Raw genomic sequence first — 15,374 nt, forward strand, 5'->3', positions numbered from 1 at the left:
CGACCTCGTCGCCGACTTCCTTGCCTCGGACCCGAGCTCCTCGGTCTCTTCCCCCAATTCTCCTCAGCCGAGCTGTTAGCCACGCTCGCCCATTGGACGGAGGAAAAGTAGGCGTGAACCTCCCCTGATGCTAGAATTTGCATATCTCGATTCCACACAAACGCACCTGGAGGCGGGGCCAAACCGCCCCGCGCTTGCTGATTGGACGGATCAGAAGTGGGCGTGTAGCATTCCTGTTCCGAATTCTCCTCGGAAAGGCCGCATTTTGCACTCGCGGCTCGGCGGGCGTCCCATACGAACCCAGGACAGCCTGACGCTCGGTGCTCACAAGTGGTGCGGGAATGGCTGCCGAAGGAGAGAGGTGAAGGTGGTGGAGGGTTTATGGTGGTGGTTTATGGCCATGGTGCCGTTTGGAATGGCGGTGATGCGATGTTTGCGGGAGCGAGTTGTGAAGGTAAAGGTCGTGGCTGTTAGCGTTGTTGTTGTGAAGCGGCGTTGCGGTTGGTGGTTGTTGTGTGATGGCGGTTGGTTCAAAATAAAGATAGAACAGAAAAACAGCTATCTCAAAGCGTCACAGCCCGAATGAATCACATTTATTTTCTCTAAACAACCGGTTTGGTGCTAACTACACATGTACTTACAGAGATATCTCACCTACGGGACCTGAATGGTGGTTTGCGAATTCCACAACAATATATATTGTTACGGCTGTGGAAATTCGCATTACACCATTCAGGGCCTGTAGGTGAGATAACTCTAAGTACATGTGTAGTTAGCCCCAAACCCGTTGTTTAGAGGGAATTTATGTGATTGATTGGGGCTGCGACACTTTGAGATAGCCGTTTTTCTGTTCTATCTTTATTTTGAACCAACCACGTCTCAACCGCCATAACCATCAAACCACCACCGATAAACCCTCCACCACCCTCACCTCTCTCTCCTTCTACGGCCATTCCCGCGCCACCTGTGAACACTGAGCGTCGGGCTGTCTTGGGCTCGTTCAAGATACGCACCGAGCCACGAGTGCAAATAGCGGCCTTTCCGAGGGAGAATTCGGATCAAGAACGCTACACGCCCACTTCTGATCGGTCCAATTAGCAAGCGCGGAGCGGCTTGGCCCCGCCTCCAGGCGCGTCTGTGTGAAATCCATATATGCAAATTCTAGGATCAGGGGAGGTTCATGCCCACTTTTCCTCCGTCCAATTGGCGAGCGTGGCTCCGCCCCCGAGGTCATTCTGATCCGGAAATTTGCATATTGTTTCTCCTGTCGGCCTATAAAACGGCGAGCGCAAGGCGAATAGTGGAAGAGTCAGTTTTTGGTTGGAGGGCAGAGTGTGGCAGAGAGTGGAGTCAGGTGGCGAAGGCATCGAGTTGGGTTCTGCAGTCGGCTGAGGAGAGTTGTGGGAAGAGGCCAAGGAGCTCGGGTCCGAGGTGAGAAGGACGGCGGTCGGCGACAAGGTCGCGGTGTGAGATCGCTCGTCGTGGGACCCAAGCCAGCCAGCCATTCTCCGTCCCCCAGGGCATCAACAATTCCCCCTTTTCCCCCACGCTGAGATAGTGCAACAAAGGGGGCCCCATTCCCACCCCACTCCAAACGTCGTGCCAACGAAACCCGCCAAGGAGCACGGAGTCAGGGCACAGCCACGCGGCCACATCTGCGGCTCGTCCGCCAACGCATCACAAGGACGCGGGTAGGACCCACCCGATCTCGCGGACCTGGCCGCTCCTTCAGGTCCCGCGCACATATTGGCCTACAGGCCCCTCTGCCCCCTTGTCCATGAGGGTTGCTTCTTTCCTTTGCTTTTGAGCAAATGTGTGTTGGCGCCGGCTGTAAAGTAGAACTGTATATGTGTTGCCGTGTGTGCGCGTAGTCGGTAGTAACTCTGCGTCGTTGTTTCTTTTGTTGTAACTGCTACAAGTGCATTTTGACTGTTTGGCTGTATATGTGTGCTTTCCGTGTGTCGCGTAATAAATGTGCATTGTGTGAACCGTTTTACCGTTTCGCTTCGTCTTTTCTTTATTGACCCTCCATCCTGCTTCATGTAAAGGGTTCGTAGTGGGCTTAATACGCCCGATAATTAATCAGAACCATCGAGGCCGACGATAACACCGCTCGGTTATCCCGATAGCACGGAACGGACCGCTCAAACGGTTCGTGTCCGGAGTCGGCCTGCGGCGAGGTACGATCGTCCAGTCGACCATCCGCGCAGGTACTTAGGTAGATCGAATTTGGCGAGCAACCCTATCCTGCGCGGGTGGGCAGTTGGCACGGTCGTGGTGGGGTTCAACCCCCACCCGTGACTCGCTCCCGGCGTTGTTCCGAGAGGGTCACGACAGAATTGTCCGTTCCGGTGGGCGAGGCGGCCGCCATTCGAGTAGAGCGGCCGATCGCACGCCGGCGGGCGCGAATTCGCAACAATATATATATATATATATATATATATATATATATATATATATATATATATATATATATATATATATATATATATATATATATATATGAAACATTTTCAGTTGTCCAGAGAATGAGAGATTGGAATGTGGAACAGCTCAGGTGGAGGTTTTGAATAAAATCAAAATCAATCCCATGAGATTCAAGAATTTCTGGTTTTGCTCACAATTATTCATCAGTGTCAGAGTCATCGGTGGAATATACTTGGGTTTGGATGTTTTCACATTGTTCATCGGCCATACAAAAACAAGCTTCTGTACAGATTAAGCCATTTGCTTTGCATCGGCACAAGTCATTCCACCTATATGCAGACTTTTTGCATTTGCATGAAATGAGCTCGAGAATGGCAGTTGGTGCAGGTGCTTTTGAGATGAGAAGTGGTTTTAGTATGCCACTGACAAGTTCCCAACCGTGTCCAGCAGGTGATGGCAAGTTCTGAATGGCACAGAGTGATTTCTTCCAAGTATATGCTTGAAAATTAGCCCTCTCAATCATGATGCCCAAGACTGTTTGATGTTGGTGGTGTGGAGGAAATAATTATATTAATGTACTAAATTGTAATTGTGCTGGTGTTTTATAAATTTAAGTTTTATGCTACAAGTCCAATTGGCTGTCAGTGCCCCCTTCCCTTTTGGCCAAGAGTCTATTGCCCTAAATGTTGATAAAAATGTCTTTTTGTGGAGTGGTGTGACCTGGGCTGATAACAGCAAACTTTTGCCGTAATTACATCATGTGCTTCTCACCTAGAAGACACGTACTGCAGTTAGAGTTAACAACCCCCACCACTCTCCCATGAAAGTATAAATGCCTTGAAATGTAATCTTGTTTTAGTGCAAGCACGTGTGATGTATACCATCTCAGTGGCTTGTACTCCTTGGGACTGACCAAGTACCAAGTAATAATAAAGCTCTCTGATGTAATGTACTTTCACGTTGTGGAAGTGCATTAAATCGGGTTGGTTTAACGGTTCACTAAAAAGTAAAAATAAATAAAATAGAACCAAATAATATTGCAACAAATGCGGGTTCTCAAGTTCATTGTGTGTAGTGTACGGTGGATAGAATTAGAAATAAATTGTTCTCAAAAGAAAAGACTTGTCTGTGGACATTGGTTATCGGTGTCTGTGATTTTATACAGGATTTTAAAACCGAATCGGCTCAACGTTTAAACACTAGAGAAGTTAAATAGGATTCCATAATCAACCAGGAAGAATCATACAACGATCACTATGAGGTTGGGTGAAAAATCCACATCAGTGGCAAGTTCTCATTTTGTTTCTGCTTTTGGCAGAATAGGAAATATCTAGCATCATCGGCGCCACTGTAACCATTTTTGAAATACTGTGCACAAACCAACTTTTCACATGAAGCTTGACACAATGAAGACAGATTGAGATTCTCTCCAAGTAGAGACAAACATTGTTGATGCTCATCAGATGCCTTGAGCAAATTAAATCCTTTTTTCTTGCCAATTCCAGAGAAGGTACTGGTGCTGTCACATCTAGTCAATGCGTGGAATCCAGTAAGAGCAGCACACATGGATGGACCAAGATGATTTGCTATTGTATGTATTGGCAAGTAGCATAGCTTGTCTTTTGTACCAGTTCTGAACCACAGTTCAGGACAATGCATGGATGAAAAGAAGTGGGCACTTAATACTGCCACATCTGTATCTGGTGATTGTTTAACCACTCTATCATGATCCTGAGAGGCATGAAAGGCATGCAACATCATGATCAGAGTGCAGCTCATCGAGACATTCAGAATGACCTAATGTGAGCCTTACAACCCTCAGTGGATCAGAGAATCCTCCAGCAAGAACAACTAACTTGTCTGGTGGTAATGTAGCAGTACATGTGTTAGTCCACCTCTCACAAAGACAATTTGTAAGGTTGGCCATATTGACAGGATTACTCATTAATTTGTTCCACTGAGTTGGTATTGGAGTGTTTTCTCCAGCAATTTTTATTTCCAATGATGAGGATGATCCCCGTTTCAAACGTGTCTGCTCTTTGATTGAATGCTTCTTATCATATCGATCAAAGACTAGATGTAAATTCGATTGCAGTAATTTTGGTTCAGTGCTTTTGTAAATGCTTCCCAATATTTATCTGCCAAAGCACCGAATGTTGTCACTCCAACAACCTTGATCATTTTCACCATTGCCATGGCATCTATTACAAATGCAGTCATTTGTGGTGGCTCTGAAATGGGTAATCTTTGAAACTTCTCTGTGTCCGTCTCTAGTAACTCCAGTAATGCACTCTCGGTGTTTGCTCGGAGAGTTCCATCGGAAAGGGCCAAAGCAAATGGAACAGCTGACAGTTCATACGTCAGGACATCTCTCAGATCAACATCTCAAGATTTTGCTGCTATGACTAATCATCCAAAAAGCTGTCCATCTGCATTGAGAACTTGTATCTTTTCTTCTCTTGTCTTCTGAACTAAGTTAGCAAATGTTTTCAATTTAAACTGCGGTACTGGGTCCCAGAAGCTTTTAGAATGACTGTTTAGTCATTCTTCAACAAAGTTTCCCATGTTTCCGAAAAAAACATTCCAACAAAACCTTGTTTTCTGGTTGAAGTGCACATGATGAATTATTATATATGGTTGTGGTTGGAAAATGTGTGTTTTTGGTTCATGCTATTATTTTATGATATATTAACCACAATGGATACATACATATATACAGTATATCGGCTAACACATGTATAAAAACATTAAAACTCCGAAAATTGGCCTTTGCGAAAATGCATACAATTGTCACCTCCACTTGGTATGTTTTAACCCATTTTGAAAATTACTTACACCACAATACATGACTACAACAGGCTGGGTAGGTTTGGTAGGTTGGTTTAACCTGGGTAGGCTGGGTAGGCTGGGTAGGTTGGTTTAACCTGGGTAGGTTGGTTTAACCTGGGTAGGCTGGGTAGGTTGGTTTAACCTGGGTAGGCTGGGTAGGTTGGTTTAACCTGGGTAGGCTGGGTAGGTTGGTTTAACCTGGGTAGGCTGGGTAGGTTGGTTTAACCTGGGTAACTTTGTTTAACCTGGGTAGGCTGGGTAGGTTGGTTTAACTTGGGTAGGCTGGGTAGGTTGGTTTAACCTGGGTAGGTTGGTTTAACCTGGGTAGGTTGGTTTAACCTGGGTAGGCTGGTTTAACCTGGGTAGGCTGGTTTAACCTGGGTAGGTTGGTTTAACCTGGGTAGGCTGGTTTAACCTGGGTAGGCTGGTTTAACCTGGGTAGGCTGGTTTAACCTGGGTAGGTTGGTTTAACCTGGGTAGGTTGGTTTAACCTGGGTAGGTTGGTTTAACCTGGGTAGGTTGGTTTAACCTGGGAAGGTTGGTTTAACCTGGGCAGGTTGGTTTAACCTGGGTAGGTTGGTTTAACCTGGGTAGGTTGGTTTAACCTGGGCAGGTTGGTTTAACCTGGGTAAGCTGGGTAGGTTGGTTTAACCTGGGTAGGTTGGTTTGGTTGGTTGGTTTAACCTGGGTAGGCTGGGTAGGTTGGTTTAACCTGGGTAGGCTGGTTTAACCTGGGTAGGTTGGTTTAATCTGGGTAGGTTGGTTTAACCTGGGCAGGTTGGTTTAACCTGGGCAGGTTGGTTTGGTTGGTTTAACCTGGGTAGGCTGGTTTAACCTGGGTAGGCTGGTTTAACCTGGGTAGGCTGGTTTAACCTGGGTAGGCTGGTTTAACCTGGGTAGGCTGGTTTAACCTGGGTAGGTTGGTTTAACCTGGGTAGGTTGGTTTAATCTGGGTAGGTTGGTTTAACCTGGGTAGGTTGGTTTAACCTGGGTAGGTTGGTTTAACCTGGGTAGCTTGGTTTAACCTGGGTAGGCTGGGTAGGTTGGTTTAACCTGGGTAGGTTGGGTAGGCTGGGTAGATTGGTTTAACCTGGGTAGGTTGGTTTAACCTGGGTAGATTGGTTTGGTTGGTTTAACCTGGGTAGGCTGGGTAGGCTGGTTTAACCTGGGTAGGCTGGTTTAACCTGGGTAGTTTGGTTTAACCTGGGTAGGTTGGTTTAACCTGGGTAGATTGGTTTAACCTGGGTAGGCTGGGTAGGTTGGATTAACTTGGGTAGGTTGGTTTAACCTAGGTAGGTTGGTTTAACCTGGGTAGGTTGGATTAACCTGGGCAGGTTGGTTTAACCTAGGTAGGTTGGTTTAACCTGGGTAGGTTGGATTAACCTGGGTAGGTTGGTTTAACCTGGGTAGATTGGTTTAACCTGGGTAGGCTGGGTAGGTTGGATTAACCTGGGTAGGTTGGTTTAACCTAGGTAGGTTGGTTTAACCTGGGTAGGTTGGTTTAACCTAGGTAGGTTGGTTTAACCTGGGTAGGTTGGTTTAACCTGGGTAGGTTGGATTAACCTGGGTAGGTTGGTTTAACCTGGGTAGGCTGGGTAGGTTGGATTAACCTGGGTAGGTTGGTTTAACCTAGATAGGTTGGTTTAACCTGGGTAGGTTGGTTTAACCTGGGTAGGTTGGATTAACCTGGGCAGGTTGGTTTAACCTAGGTAGGTTGGTTTAACCTGGGTAGGTTGGATTAACCTGGGTAGGTTTCTAAGGTATTTTTCAATCTGAAAAAAAAAGACAAGACAAATAAGTATTGTATGGGCTCCGTCATCGTGTTGGACCGGGGTATTGCTCCTGGACTACTGGAACAAGATCGCCCGTCGCACAGGGACTCCGCTCGTGGTGTAAAATCGTGTAAATACTTACATTCGAATTGTGGTAGTTCATCGACGTAACCGGACAGATCTCGAAATCCCAGGTTCGAACGATTAATAAAAGGTTTACATCATTTTATAAGGGATGAACCTCACGGCATCGACACTCACGGCTTGTTCAGGAGGGGATGAAAACCACCAAAACCACCAAAACCCAACCGGAAGCGTTCTCACAGCAACCACAGCGTGACCTTTGGTAAACACGTGAAACGTGCCGAGTTAAGCGAGCTTCAGTAAACGCGAACCGTACATAAATTTAATATCGTTTACCTATCGCGCCATTGTGTCCAAATATCGTTTTCCTTTGTTTTTTGTAATCAACAAAACGAACCCAGAAAACCCCTAAAAAAAAAAAAAAACGACGTATGAGAAACACTTCCGGTTTCCGGAAAAAACGATCCCCACTTCCGTTATGTCATCGCGATGATGCGTTTCCCGCCAAATTGTCGCGGGCGGGGATTGGACGGTATGAGCATCAATTATCACTCCAACCGTTTAACGTTTAAACATTAACCGGAATATTATAACGACAAGCAACTCCTCACAAACATAGACAAACGGATTGATGATTCTGTGCTCATACACCGCCTCAATTTCACGACCGATGTTGCCGCAGTCGCCGTTCCACTCGAGGCATAATAGAGGTCGAAAGCCACCATTGACACGAACCGACCATGAAATCGCAGTGAGGCGAGGCGAGCCATGTCGGTGTAATGCGTGTGGTGATTTTGATCAAGCTCAAGGGCTGGACGTGAAATCTGGGGTGTGTTCCGTTAGCAAGCGGCTTGCTTATCGCTCGTCAAACACCTTCCTTGATCGCCTGCCAAGCCGCTTGCTGACGGATTCCGCCCCAGAAAGACGGCGGGTGGCGGGCGGGTGGGCGTTCGAGCGGCGTGTTCGACGTTGTTCGCGGGAGGACAATGTCTTTGGATGTATTTTATAATCCGAACACAATAAATCCACAACAAAACCACCACGAAAATCACAAATACGAGATTAGTGTTGGTAAACGAAGCGGGCGAAATCCACGTGGAAACGATCGGGAAAAGTCAATGTGAGGAAGAGGTGGAAGGAACCATTCTGTGAGAGGTTTGTTTAACTTAACAAGACAACACTGGACTGTACAATGGTACACTCCACGATATTATACCGTGTGGTCATACCGACCCATTGGTGTCACCACGACGGGTACCTGCCCATTGGTGTCACCACGACGGGTACCTACCCATTGGTGTCACCACAGCGGGTACCTACCCATTGGTGTCACCACAGCGGGTACCTGTCCATTGGTGTCACCACAGCGGGTACCTACCCATTGGTGTCACCACAGCGGGTACCTACCCATTGGTGTCACCACGATGGGTACCTGTCCATTGGTGTCACCACGACGGGTACCTGTCCATTGGTGTCACCACGACGGGTACCTGTCCATTGGTGTCACCACGACGGGTACCTGTCCATTGGTGGCACCACGACGGGTACCTGTCCATTGGTGTCACCACGACGGGTACCTGTCCATTGGTGTCACCACAGCGGGTACCTACCCATTGGTGTCACCACAGCGGGTACCTACCCATTGGTGTCACCACGATGGGTACCTGTCCATTGGTGTCACCACGACGGGTACCTGTCCATTGGTGTCACCACGACGGGTACCTGTCCATTGGTGTCACCACGACGGGTACCTGTCCATTGGTGTCACCACGACGGGTACCTGTCCATTGGTGTCACCACGACGGGTACCTGTCCATTGGTGTCACCACGACGGGTACCTGTCCATTGGTGTCACCACAGCGGGTACCTACCCATTGGTGTCACCACGATGGGTACCTGTCCATTGGTGTCACCACGACGGGTACCTGTCCATTGGTGTCACCACGACGGGTACCTGTCCATTGGTGTCACCACGACGGGTACCTGTCCATTGGTGGCACCACGACGGGTACCTGTCCATTGGTGTCACCACGACGGGTACCTGTCCATTGGTGTCACCACGACGGGTACCTGTCCATTGGTGTCACCACGACGGGTACCTGTCCATTGGTGTCACCACAGCGGGTACCTACGCATTGGTGTCACCACGACGGGTACCTGTCCATTGGTGTCACCACGACGGGTACCTGTCCATTGGTGTCACCACGACGGGTACCTGTCCATTGGTGTCACCACGACGGGTACCTGTCCATTGGTGTCACCACGACGGGTACCTGTCCATTGGTGTCACCACGACGGGTACCTGTCCATTGGTGTCACCACGACGGGTACCTGTCCATTGGTGTCACCACAGCGGGTACCTGTCCATTGGTGTCACCACGACGGGTACCTGTCCATTGGTGTCACCACAGCGGGTACCTGTCCATTGGTGTCACCACGACGGGTACCTGTCCATTGGTGTTGCCACAATGGCAAACACACTATTCACACAACTATACGTTTTTACAGCACTTAAATTTGCAAAAGCGTAAAACACACCAACAAAGACCACAATGGATAAGTACCCGTCGTGGTGACACCAATGGACAGGTACCCCTTGTGGTGGTGCAAGTGGAAGGGTACCCCTTGTGGTGGTGGTGCAGGTGACATTGATGGAGGGGTTCTCCATGTGGTGGTGCCAGTGAAACCTCCTCTCTGAGACTCGTGCTGCTTAAAAAAAAAAATGAAAAAAGAATCCAAAGGTGTAATTTGTGAACCGACGGGTGAGAGGAACTGAAAGTGTCAGAGTGATTGGAGGATGAGTGCTTCAACTGGATTTTTCAAGTTGAAAAACTTGTCTGACTGTTACAATGCTTATGATTTATTGTGCGACCCTTTAACCAAGGTTACTGTGTTCTTCCTCTTCTTAGACCATGGACAACCAGCTGACCCTTTACCTGCCTTTGGTTCCTGATGACCCAGCTCGTCTTTGTATATTAGCAGCAGCAGCATGCGGTGGTTCAAATCCTGCTCTTGCTTCATCCGCTCACGACCTCGCAGCACCACCAAGTCGGTCTGTGCCGTGCCTCGAGGGAGCAACAGGACTGAGGGTGTGCGGCGCTGTGGCTGTGGCGCAATATCTGGCCGGGCCCAGCCTCGCGAGGGCCGGTGATGTAAAAGAGGCGTCGTATGTGCACCAATGGAGAGATTTTGCTGCTGGTCTTGCACCTGCTGCTTGCATTTTGAGCTCCAAAGACCGCAAGAAGCTGCACATCACAGAGAAGGTCAAACCGAATAGGTTTTCTAATTTATACCTGGTTCATGAGATGGCCTTGTCCTGTTTTATCTTCCCTTTACATTGAATAAAGATGGAATCTTAAATCTGTCATTTTCAACAATATACAAAGCACATCTTTGCAGATTTATTCCTGCATAGAGAGAAACCTTGGCACACTTGCACGTTTGCCGATATATATATATATATACATATATATATATATATATATATATATATATATATATATATATATATATATATATATATATATATATATATATGTTGTTGTTGTTCATCTTTCGGCTGCTCCCGTTAGGGGTCGCCACAGCGGATCATCCGTTATGATCCGCATACTGATTTGGCACAGGTTTTACGCCGGATGCCCTTCCTGACGCAACCCTGGTCGCCTCTTACGACACAGGGATCAGGATTTGGGTTTCGCCATGATTCCGGGCTGCTCTACACCCTGCCCAGTGCAGAGCCCCCGTCCTCAAGCGATCCTCCAACCCAAGCCTCCGAGTAGCCGGATTACAGGCGCACGCCACTACGCCCGGTATATATATATATATATATATCTGTGCAAAAGGTCTACCGATGTCCAATATATAATCGATACTATACAAAAGAGCCGTTTGCTTGTCTGTGTGTCACCATTTTTCTCAGAGATGGCCAAACAGACCTTTGTCAAACTTTCAGAGGTTCATCAGTGAGTGCCAGGGAGTACTTTCGACAAACAAATTTGTAAAATAAAATAAAATCAAATTAAAAAAAAAATTTGGAGGGGGGATGCGGGGGGAGGATTTTTAGCTTATCTGTAATTTAAATTCCATATAAGGTATTGTCATCACGCACCGCCTGTCTGTCTGTCTTCGTCTCCTATTTTGACTTGTCCGGCCGAACTGCTGGGCCGATCCTGCTGAAATTTGGCAGCAACGTTCTCTCCTGACTGGTACCAGCAATTGCAAAGCTCGTTCTGGTCACATGACACCTTAAGTCGGTCAAAATGGCCGACTTAGTGAATTTCTTCAAAAACCTTCTCCGGGCCCACCAGTCAGAATGCCACCAAATTTGGGTTGCAACATTAGAATAGGGTCCTGAGGTTAAATTGCGGAGGCCATACTGGTCAAAATGGCGGTCACGCAAATTCCTTCCAGAATCCTCTCCAGGACCACCAGTTAGAATGCTTCCAAATTTGGGTTGCAACATTCGGCCAGGGTAGTGGTGGTGTTAATTATATTGTGGAGGTCATGCTGATCACATGACCGGAAGTGTGTCAAAATGGTGGACTTAGTAAATACTAGGGACACAAGGAAATGAGACACAGATGGAGGCCATTCAGCCCATCGTACCAGCATGACATCAACACCACAATGATTTATCAACACAAGATCCAAAGAAGAAAATAAAACATTTATTTATTTTAATTTTTTTTTTTTTGTAAATATTTTCTTTTTTATCTGCTCAGGGGAGGGGGCATGGGCTTGGTTAAAAACACACATCAACCACACAACACCCCTTGATGAGACCCCCACCAACAGCACTCCGTACACAAACACACAATTACCCATCAATGTTCAAGCTACCTCAAACTCCTGCCAACATCCCCATACCCTTCTATCCCCATAACTTCCAGGTACCAATCTAATTCTAATTTAAACTTATCGACTGTTTCTGCTGCCACAACCTTTTCAGGGAGACCATTCCATGCATTAATTACTTTCTGAGTGAAAGTCCCCTGACTTACTACTATCTTATCTCTCCTCTTCTTTCCTCTCAGGCTATGGCTCCTGGTCCTATCACTGTCCACTCTGTTCAATAAGTCATCTGCACTTATTTTATCTTTACCTTTCATTATCTTAAACATCTCTATCATATTTCCTCGTAACCACCTCCTTTACAGTGAATAAAGCCCTCTCTCCTTCAGCCGCTCCTCACAGCTGAGTCGAGCGAGGCCCGGAATCAATCTAGTCGCCCGATGCTGAACCTTCTCTATGTTGCCCAATCTTTTGCCCAATCTATGCAAGTATCAATACTTTCCTGTATCTGATCACCACCCCCTCTGCTATCCACCTCACCTCCAAGCTTTGTGTCATCTATAAATTTGGAAAGCCTACTCTTTACCCCATTATCCAAATCGTTGATGTAAATAATGAATAGTAATGGTCCGAGTACTGATCCCTGAGGTACCCCACTGTTTGCTTCCTATCACCAAGCGAGTTTGCAATCCAATTACCCACCTGACCAGCCACTCCACAAGTCCTCACCTTGGTAACAACCTCCGATGTGGTACCTTATCAAATGCCTTCTTAAACTCCACATATACTATGTCCACTGCCTTCCCCTCATCCACCCAATCAGACACTGCTTCATAGAACTCTAAAATATTTGTAAAACAGGAACTACCTTTGGTAAACCCATGGTGACTACCTTTAATTAGTTTGTATTTATTTAAATGGTTCCTCATCCGGTATTTAATTAATTTCTCCAACACCTCCCCCACAACTGAAGTCAAACTAACAGGTCTATAGTTTCCCAATTATTCTCTGGATCCTTTCTTGAATAATGTTGTTACATTTGCTACTCTCCAATCCTCCGGTACCTGTGCTGACTCCAGGGAACTATTGAAAATATCCGTTAACATCTCGCTTACCTGGTCAGCACCTCTCTCAATACTCAAGGTTACATGTTATTTGGACCCAGAGCCTTATCTTCTCTTGGATTACCTCGCTGTTCCTTTACTTCCTCTACTCCAACCTGGATCTTCCGTAAAAGCCCTTCCTCACCTCCTCGAGAGATACTCTCAGCTATTGGAAATTCTCCTGACTGTTCTTGTGTAAAAGTTGAAGAAAAATCCCAGTTTATTAAGCCTGCCGTCTCACTTTCATCACTGACCACTCTCCAGGTGCTACTCCTCAATGGGCCCAAACTGGTCCTAACCTGTTCTTTTCTCCCTGATATACTTAAATAAAGCCTTGTTGTTGTTTAATATTCTTAGCCCATGTCCTTCTCATACTCTCTTTTGGCTTGTCGAGTTATTTTCTACCAGGCATAACAGTTTGTGGTGGTGATTCTTTTTGTGCCGAGTGTCGGGGGTATTCCTTGGCATTGAGATTTTGTATCCTCTTCTTTGATGTCAGTTTGAGCACACTTTGCTGTTTGTGTGTGTGTGTGTGTGTGTGTGTGTGTGTTTTTTTTAGAGCCAGTTTACAATTCCAAACTTCTTTCCTTCCCATCTTGTTTTTCTGCGCTTGGTTGAAGGCGGTGGAACGTGCCTCGGTCGAGCTATGGACGAGCCTCGCCGTACTCGATGGACATCTCGCCTCCAGTGCCTTTCTGGGAAGCACGCGGCTGAGCCTGGCAGACATTTTTGTTTTTTCCATCTTGTTCCGACTATACAATCAGGTAATGTTCTCTTGCGGAAGCTGTTGCGATGTAACTTGTACCGCACTGCCATTTTCGTTCTTTTTCGTCATTTTCCTTATAATCATCCATTTGGAAACGAGTCCGAGGCGTCTACACCGCTCGCAACGTCACGCTTTATTTGGATTTGCCAATTTTGGGGCCTTATACAAATTATATTACTGCATATGCAAAAATCGTGCCATTTTTTTTTTTTTTCATCCAACCTCTCCCCTCTGCTTTCCCTGCAGTCCCAAGCCTCCTTATAATCTCCTTTCCCTCTTTCCAAATTCTGATTATCCACCATTTTGGGGCCACCCATTTATTACCTCCATCGCCGGAGATGAACGGAGGTTATGCTTTCACCCCTGTTTGTTTCTCTTTTTGTCTGAGAGCAGGATTTCTCAAAGATTTACCGACTGATCCGGACGAATCTTGGGTTGACGGGTTGGGTGTGTGTGTGTGTGACGAGGATGAATTGATTCGATCTTGGTGAAGATCTGGATCCGGATACGAGAATTTTTGTTTTTTTTTTAAATAGTTTTTCAAGTTATTCTTTACCATTGAGTGATGGAGCCAAAAGACGATATATATAGCACGATGTCTCAAAAAGTTATGGACGGCTTATGACAAAACTCGGTGGATGTGAACTGGTCACCCTGGTGGAGGTTATGCGCTCCACCAAGTGCTGCTCATTCTAGTTTTACTTGAAATGCATGGACATTAAAAAAAAAAAAAACCCATCGGCAAACACTTATGGTACAGGGGATTTGAACCTGAGATCTTCACACCATGAGACTGCGAGTTCAGATGGGAATGCTAACGGGAATAATTTCAAATGTCAGCACACGTCTACAGTTGGCATGATTTACTGGGGGCATAGCTGTGGTGCTGATGTAATGCACCGTGGAGGTTAGAGCAGGAATTTAGAACTTGTCCAGGATGCTGGTGATGGCTCGCTTACTCTTCTCGGGGGATGTGACTTCACCGTGTGCAGGGGGGGGAGGTGGGTGGAATGTACCTGCGCCATGCGCGTTCAGTCCTGTGGAGTGTGCCGGCCATCATGGGGACAGGGTTGAAATTTGGGATGGCCGCACAGGAAGTTTCAGAGAGAAGGGGTCTGCAGGAGCTCCCGATTGGTTGTCTGAAAAACTTTACTGGCATTTGGTGCTGTGAGTGATGAGCGGATGGTCATCCGTGTCAGTCGGGGAAAAAAAAGGTTGTCTTTTTTGGTATACCTTGTCGAGGCTCGCATGAGAGCAAACACACAATGCACAGCAAGGGGGGGGGGCATGAGACGAGGGGTGGGAGAGCGAAGGACAAAACAGTGGGGAACAGAGACATTAGGAGATCTGTGGAAGGAAGACAGATGGGGTGGGGAACATGGGGAATACAAGATGGATATCACAGGGACTTTCAGGAAGGAAAGCAGGGAATTTGAAGGAGGTGGGTTTGGGGTGGATTAACGGGGGTAGAAATATTGAGGATTTGGATGGCGGATGATAAGAGGTGGTGGTGAACAGCTGTTTTGAAGGCCTGGAGGGAAGAATGGGATTGAACAGAGTGAAGGAGTTTATTCCAAAGACGGGAAAAAGAGGAATGAAAGA

The 15,374-nt window shown here is 46.8% G+C and overlaps 2 protein-coding genes across 7 annotated transcripts in view; one reads left to right on the top strand and one right to left on the bottom strand.

Annotated features, from left to right (window-relative positions):
* Window positions 1-7,551, bottom strand: part of MDC1 (mediator of DNA damage checkpoint 1) — a 103,561-nt gene extending 96,010 nt beyond the window's left edge. For 2 of the 6 annotated variants that reach the window (XM_085845028.1, XM_085844998.1), the window contains exon 1: window positions 7,171-7,536. In XM_085845028.1, coding sequence (XP_085701154.1) covers window positions 7,171-7,191 — 21 coding nt within the window. In that variant the 5' untranslated portion in view covers window positions 7,192-7,536. Of the gene's footprint in view, window positions 1-7,170 lie in introns of all 6 variants that reach the window. The other 4 variants (XM_085845018.1, XM_085845008.1, XM_085845036.1 and 1 more) reach the window with 4 other exon arrangements.
* A 479-nt stretch (window positions 7,552-8,030) lies between these two features.
* The window catches only part of VARS1 (valyl-tRNA synthetase 1), a 53,814-nt gene continuing 46,470 nt past the window's right edge, over window positions 8,031-15,374 (top strand). The window contains exons 1-3 of the mRNA XM_085845054.1: window positions 8,031-8,267; window positions 10,022-10,375; window positions 13,627-13,770. Of these exons, the coding sequence (XP_085701180.1) occupies window positions 10,025-10,375; window positions 13,627-13,770 (495 nt within the window). The 5' untranslated portion in view covers window positions 8,031-8,267; window positions 10,022-10,024. The remainder of the gene's footprint in view (window positions 8,268-10,021; window positions 10,376-13,626; window positions 13,771-15,374) is intronic.

Source organism: Eptatretus burgeri, chromosome 1 (genome assembly GCF_056783735.1).
Source record: "Eptatretus burgeri isolate ZD-2024b chromosome 1, Ebu_testis_v1, whole genome shotgun sequence".
Classification (NCBI taxonomy): Eukaryota; Metazoa; Chordata; class Myxini; order Myxiniformes; family Myxinidae; genus Eptatretus; species Eptatretus burgeri.